The following is a 7,329-nucleotide window of genomic DNA, read 5'->3' as shown; positions in this document are numbered from 1 at the left end:
ATTATATTTTATATATGTTATATTTTTTATGTATATATATATATTACAATGGTGACAAAGAAAGTCTGCATCTGAGTTCATTTTTGTATTGTCAACAAAAAATATCAAACGTGTACACTGTCGTAAGCAGGAAATCCTAAAAGTACATGTTAGCAAAGGTTTTTAATAAAAATTCTTTTTTCGCTTTCAAGACGAAAAGCTGAAACAAACTTGAGTTATAACTTGGGAAGAAATGAAAGGTAAAAAGTGAATATTTCCTTTCAACAAAATAAGCGTTTGGCACTATGTCACAATTATACTTGTGCTGGTTCAATAATGGTAGTTTTATTTATTGCTCTTGTTGCTTATCGAAAAATAAGTATTAATCGTACTATTACGCTTTTTAAGGATAGTAAAGAAAACGTGCTCCAAGAGCAGAAGAAATCATTGATGGCACTTACGAAAGTCGTAACATTGAAAGAATATATAAGAGACGCGCCATTATACATGCTGTTTTTTAAAAGCAAAATTATTGTTTTGTTTCTACAAGTTTTTCTATTGAATGTCATTAATTTCTGTTAAAAAAATATTTATTTCAATAATTGTAATTCTTTAATGATAAATGCGTTTTTAAGATTTTAAAAAGTGATTTAAATTCTTAATATTTTGCGATTGAAAACATTTCAAATGGATTTAGTTTAGTAGCGAGAGAAAGGAGCGTGGTCCACTATATAGCTCACAGGATGTGGAGCTGCCTTGTATATCTGTACGATATTATCATAATTAAAATTATCATCACTATATCATTGTTCCGAATTCAAATTCTAGTGATAACTGGTCGATATGAATTCTGCATCTGGCTTGCACCGACCACAGTGCTGACGTAAAATTTTCTCATTGGTAGACGCGTCATAGGTTAGAGACGCCATGCCATCAGGCTTACCGTGGGAGGTTTTCGTGGTTTCCTTCTCCATGTAAAGCAAATGCATGTACGTTTTATCAAAAAGTCCCCCACGACGACAAATTTCCCCCAATACTTGATCTCCTTGTTTTCTGGACTGGGTGCAAAATTACAAGGCTACGGAGTTGAACATTGGCAGTTGTAAACTCAAAAAATTGGATCGGCTGTTCAACGACGGTTATAAAATAAAAATTATCATAATTTTGCACAACATTCAAGTAACACAATCATGAGATACCTATATCCACTTTACCACGGTCTGTTAAAGTACGAAATGAATTATTTTATTACGCGGTTGTTGAATTACCCATAAATACCTCTTACAGTTACCGGAAATTAACATATACGCCTAAATTAAAAATAATATCGAATTTGTTTTAAAATTAAAACTGCTATTGATTTTATATTTTTAATATGTCATTATGATTAACTATCATACAGATATCTTCAAGTCCTTAAGACACCTTACTCATAAAATATTTCATTAATAATAAAACATCATTTTTTAAAAGGACACTTGATTAATGGGATTCTCTTATCAGCATTATTCGTCTTGAAAAAGATATCTCAATAAATTATTATTAAAATACCAAAAATATTCAAATAGCATTAAGATGGGAATCTTTTTTCTATTTTAATGTATCTTTGCTTATTACTTTACAAAAATTATTTATTTTAATAGTCAACACAAATATGTTTTAATGTATGTTTCTAAAATGTTTTTTTTAAATTAACGTTTCAAGTTGAAATCACAACTACATGTGTGATTGTTATGCCAGGAAAACTGTATAATATAATTCGGTTTTTAGGTAACAGTAACTCTTGAAGATCCACAAGGCTTTAAAGTTACCGACAATTCCATAGATGGAGACATTTGTGTTCACCCTCAATCCAGTGTTACTTTGCCTGTCACATTAACAGCAACGAAAGTAGGTAAAGTTCAAATCACTGTCAGCGCAGTGTCAGCGGAATCAAGTGACGTTTGTGGAAGCTCCCCGACATCGAATGATTATGCCAGAGATGCCATAAGGAAACCAATCGAAGTTAAGGTAAGATCATGAAAACATGTTGTAATATTTATTAATTTTGCCATTATAAAAACAGATAAAAGTTAACGTAATATCACAAAAACTTATTCTAATATCTACATTTATAAAACTCCAATGTTTATGTATATTGCCTCCAAAGCAGTGGATTTTTTTTTCCGCGTTGGTCACAAAGGAATGAAAACTGAAATATCAAACGAGTGAGCTGTCATAAGCAAGATAAAGAAAACAACATTTTCTTTTCCTATTTTATCAACTTCAGCAGTTTTAATTATAAAAATTAGTTAAGCATCATTTTCCTCAATGATAGTTTTTCAATTTTTTACATTCTTTTGTAGCAAATCTCCACTGTTTCTCTATTAGTTTTGCTTTTTAGTTCCTAATTTAATTGTTTATTTTGATGGCTATCGATTTATAATTATTTTTATAGAAACCCTTTACAAAAGCTTAATTTCCGGTAGTAAAATATCTGCTGGTGTAAACTAAATAGCGTAAATTCGCATCTCAATGATCAAGTGATTGTATATCTACTTAGTACAATTTCCCAAAGTAGTTTTTTTTCATATCTTCATCTGATATTTTAAAATATGAAGAACACATTTTTTTGCACAAAAAAAAGACACAAAATTTAAATTTAGAACAACAGGTTGTTCGGAAGCATATACAAACAAACCCGGAACGTCAAAAAATAATCACGTTAATGCCATGATGTCTGAAGAGGACCATGATTATTGACGCCAGTAACAATAATAGTTTGTTTAATTCACAATTGTTGTAAATATTAGCAAAATAAAGGTGACAGCTATTTTAAATTAGTATTTAATAAGAATTTAGAAACAAAAAAGGAAAAGAACGATTAGAAAAAAAATAAACTCGGAATATACAAGAGATAGAAGTTGCCAGATTACGAAAGTGCAACTCTACATGATAAACAAAAATAGCGTGAGGCTCGCTATAGCATGCTCGATTTATAACAACAATAATAGTTTAATTCCCATTTATGGTAATAGGTACTGCTAGTTTTGGGGTAATAGGCACTGCCAGCAGCTAACATACTGTGGCATTAGGTTTTTATTAGACCGAAATACATGTAAATCAAAATTTTCATTTCATTTTAATAAGTGCATCTTCTTTCCGACAAAGCTTACCTAAAATACTTTATCCAATGAGAAAATGAATCAAGCTGGGATTGCGAAACACTTTAATGCGGAAATAGTTTCGATAGTTGTAGAGTAGAAGGTGGACACCTTAGTTTATATATATTATCATTAGCAAACAAATACGAGATTAAGTAAGATCGCAAGAACATATTTATACGTATTATAATAGTTAAGTTCTCAACAATATGGTAAATTTTATTGTGTAAATTAATTCGTTTAAATATGCGATATTTGAAATTTCACTTATTGGACCAAAAGTATACGTATACCTACCAAAAGTATCATGGTGCTTTTCGCAGTTTGACCAGAGTCCTTTAGTTTCTGAAGTTGGAAACAAGAATGTATGTGGACATTCTGGACGATGTTGCTTTATAGCAGGGTTCCGGGGAAATTCTATTTCTTTTACAGCAAGATAACTGCTCTACTTACAAAGAGACACATGCGTAGCCATTGTTTAACATGATTGATGTTCAAAAACTAGACGAACTTTCTCAGAGTCCGAAATTCAAACCCATTGAGCCTCTTTGGAGTGAATTAGATAGCAGATTTCGTAGCTGTAAAAATCGACCATCTTCACTACCAGCAGTCACTTCAGCTATGATGGACGCCTAGAAGTCGATACTTTATGAACACACGTGAAAAACCAGTGGAAAGCCTCCCCAGGCTGTCATCCATGCAAGAGAAGATGGCCAACATCATATTAATATAAACTCCAGGACTCTAAAAGTCCGCAACACTGGTTGTCCGGACGCTTTTGGTTTGATAGTGAAACTTACAAAATATATGACTCATTTCAACATAAAAATTTTTCTATACGAAAACTTTCGGTTGGATGCACAATAATACAATAGCGTATAGAGTAAAAAAATGAACAATAAATGAAAATTAATAACAATAAATGTGCTTATGTAATAATCTTTATTGTTTGCAGCCAGAAGGTTTCCCGAATGAAAATGTTATTAACACACTCTTCTGCCCATCAGGTATGTTTTCATGTTCCTTACAAAAAGCAAGAAAAAAATGCATTTAGCTAATTATGTAACAAATTTATATAAAACCAGCCGTCTGAGATACGCAGCTGGTTCACCTACAGTGACACACAGCTTCGCTGTTCCACATTGTCTTCCGGCTTCACGAAGTCACCGCATCGTGATTGTACATTGGTTCTGCTGCATTCTGCAGCAATGCTGTGAATCTATGGCATTGGTATTTTTGAAGCAAATTAAAGGGAAGGGGTAAAAATCGTGCATGGAACTCGTCGCAACTTCCTCTTTATATTTGATTACAAGAATTCATCACTTTACAGCTCCTCATTGACCCTACTGCCTTCGGGAGCATTTGCATTTGAGTTGATACATTTATGCAAAAAGAAATTTCAGCTATGCTTGGTTTAGAAGTATTTTAAGTTCTACAAAAAAGCTCTTTGCTTTAATATTTACGTTTAACAAACACGATTATCACTGGGGTATGTAATAATTCTTATTCTCTTCAACTCACTTCTTTTCGCAATTTGAATTGAAGCTAACTATAATATCGAGAAAAATGAACAAACGATAGTATCGCGAAATAACGACAAACAATAATACCGAGGAATACCTCGAATATCGTGGAAAAGATGAAAGAAAATATTTTCCCGTAACAGTGTTTCACTGTCACATTGGTGACTACACTGTAGACCTCTACTTTGCTAGATAGCTTGGAGGTGTTTCATTCGGGGGTGGTGGCGGCGAAATTGGTGTAATGGCAAATATATTTTTTTTTGAAATATCTAGACTAAAACAAAGAAAATAGTCGTTTTAACAGGAATTTTTTTTCAAATTTTTATACATATTCATTAATTTATCGCAATTTTTATTGTTCTTGATTTATAGCGTTTAAAATAAATAACACTTTTTTAAGCAAATAAAATATTAAAATTCTATACTAGGGTTAAAAAAAAATGGTTTATTATTACAAACCTATTTTATTATGTTTATACTTCGTTTTATTTTACTTTGGCTTATTATTATTTACTTATGTTACTCATGCATTGAAGGAAACTAAATTTTTGTAAATAAATTTCGGATACTTTAATCCTTTAGTAGTTTTAACAGCTTTAAAGTGGAGCTTAACCTTTTGAGGTTGTATTGAAATTGTACTAAATGGTAAAAATTATTTTTTCTCTAAGAATCTAAAACACAGGATAAAAAAGAGAAAAAAAAGCAATTCTTCTCCTTTAAACCAAAATTAAAAAATTAGTAAATAAATAAATAAAAAAACGCTATTTCAATAAACCATAATTTTCAAACATAATATTGAATTTTACATGTCTTGAAAGTTTATCTACTTAAGTAAAGAGAATTATTTAATATTATAAGAAAAGTATGGTTCTTTGCTTCAATGGCTGAGAGCAGGCATACGACTAAACGAGTAAAAAAGTTTCCGTGATTGAGTAATAAAAAATTAAAGCGATAAAACAAAATGATTACACAGAGATGACACACGACTGAAACAATAAAAATAAAAGTCTTGAATACCTAAGAGAAGACACACGACTGCACAATGTACAAAAAATGAAAAGGTGAATGTTAATTATATGTTTTGATGATAGCCGATTGCATCAAGTGGTAACAAGAAAGCTAAACAACTTAGACTCAGGAATATTAAAGTGAAAATTCAGTACGAATATATAATTCAGTATAGAAAATTCAGTACTTATAACCATCGTTGAACAGCCGACACAATTTATGGGTTTACGACTACTAATGTTCAACTTCGTAACCTTGTAATTTTGAACCCAATCCAGAAGACAAGAGAAATCCTTGATCAAGTATTGGGTGAAACTTGCTTTCCTGGAGGACTTTTTGATGGAACTAGCCCGCGTTTGCGTTAGATGGAGAGGAGGAGGACCACGAGATCCTCCCATGGTTAGCCTGACGGCAAGGAGACTCTAACCCATGATCCGTCTACCACTAAGGATATTTCAGGTCAGAATTGTGGTCGGAGCAAGCCGGATGCAGAATTCGTATCGATCAGCCATGACTGGGATTCGAACGCGGTTCACCTCATTGGAAGGCGAACGCTTTATCACCTGAGCCATCGCGGCTCAGCTAGTTGAAGAAAGCGTGATCATTAGACATTTAATTAATTATAAATTTTCAAAATAATGTATGCGTTTTTGAACTCGTGAGCACTGCAAGAATTTCAAGCTTCGATATCATTAAGTTGTATTTGTTTGTTATATTTCATGCCACCAAAAGAGACATTTTCAGTAAAGATTTGGAAGAAAAAAAAAAAAAAAAAAAACGCAAATGTTTTATTTCTTTATTTCAATCAAGATTGAAACTTTCAAGGCAGAGGACTTTTCAATGACGTCATGAAAAAGTGAAAAAGGATGGGGCTAAGAATAAGGGGAAAACCTTATCCCCTTTGCTTTGCTAGGCAAAAAGAAACTATTTTTATTTTGGGCACACCATAAATCGTAGGAAAAAAATCATAATCATGTATTTAATATCTTTCATCGTAGGGGTTAAAAATAAGAAATAGAAAGATCGTTCTAATTTTTTTTCTTCCAAATTTCAAGTTTGTATGAAGTAAAATGAAAGAGATGCTTGCTGTTTTTAAGCTGTGCTATACAGTAAAATAAAATAGATGCTCCTTATCCTTATCAGGGAAATAGTCACGTGTAAATAGGTTTTGAAAATTATTTTGATAAAACCGTCATAAAAAAACATTAAAGACCTTTTTTTTTATTAAAAAGAAAGAAAATCTACGCAGTTTAAGATAGAAGGAAACAAATTCTAGAATATTTCATTTAAACACGAAAGGTTTTGATGACCAGAAGTATAGGAACAATTAAAAAAATGCTTTTCATGTTTTTTAATTAAAAAAGAAAATACTTAAAGAAATTGTAACGACTTCTAGGATTGCAATCTTACAGCGTCTAACACCCGTTATCAAAAATTTAGAATGCTAACGCAACTAGATCGCAATTTTTAATTTTTTTAAGTCCCTTCTCTGCAATCAGGAAGATAAAATTAATACAAGCGTTTAGATCTGTCCGTAATAGTATAAATGAAGTTTCTATATCTTTCAATAAATTCTACCATGTATAATACTTTTAAGGTTGTATTTAGCAGAAATATGGAAAACTGACCTGATTATCTCGGACCTGTCTATCTCGAATCTCACGGGAAACGCGAAA

The 7,329-nt window shown here is 31.7% G+C and overlaps 1 protein-coding gene across 6 annotated transcripts in view; it reads left to right on the top strand.

Annotated features, from left to right (window-relative positions):
- LOC107450334 (alpha-2-macroglobulin) overlaps nt 1-7,329 on the top strand; it is a 68,221-nt gene that overhangs the window by 40,798 nt on the left and 20,094 nt on the right. For all 6 annotated transcript variants that reach the window (XM_016066101.4, XM_016066100.4, XM_016066098.4 and 3 more), the window contains exons 22-23: nt 1,750-1,989; nt 4,078-4,129. In XM_016066101.4, the coding sequence (XP_015921587.2) occupies nt 1,750-1,989; nt 4,078-4,129 (292 nt within the window). The remainder of the gene's footprint in view (nt 1-1,749; nt 1,990-4,077; nt 4,130-7,329) is intronic.

This window comes from Parasteatoda tepidariorum, chromosome 7 (genome assembly GCF_043381705.1).
Source record: "Parasteatoda tepidariorum isolate YZ-2023 chromosome 7, CAS_Ptep_4.0, whole genome shotgun sequence".
Classification (NCBI taxonomy): domain Eukaryota; kingdom Metazoa; phylum Arthropoda; class Arachnida; order Araneae; family Theridiidae; genus Parasteatoda; species Parasteatoda tepidariorum.
This window is presented reverse-complemented; position numbering and strand designations above follow the sequence as displayed.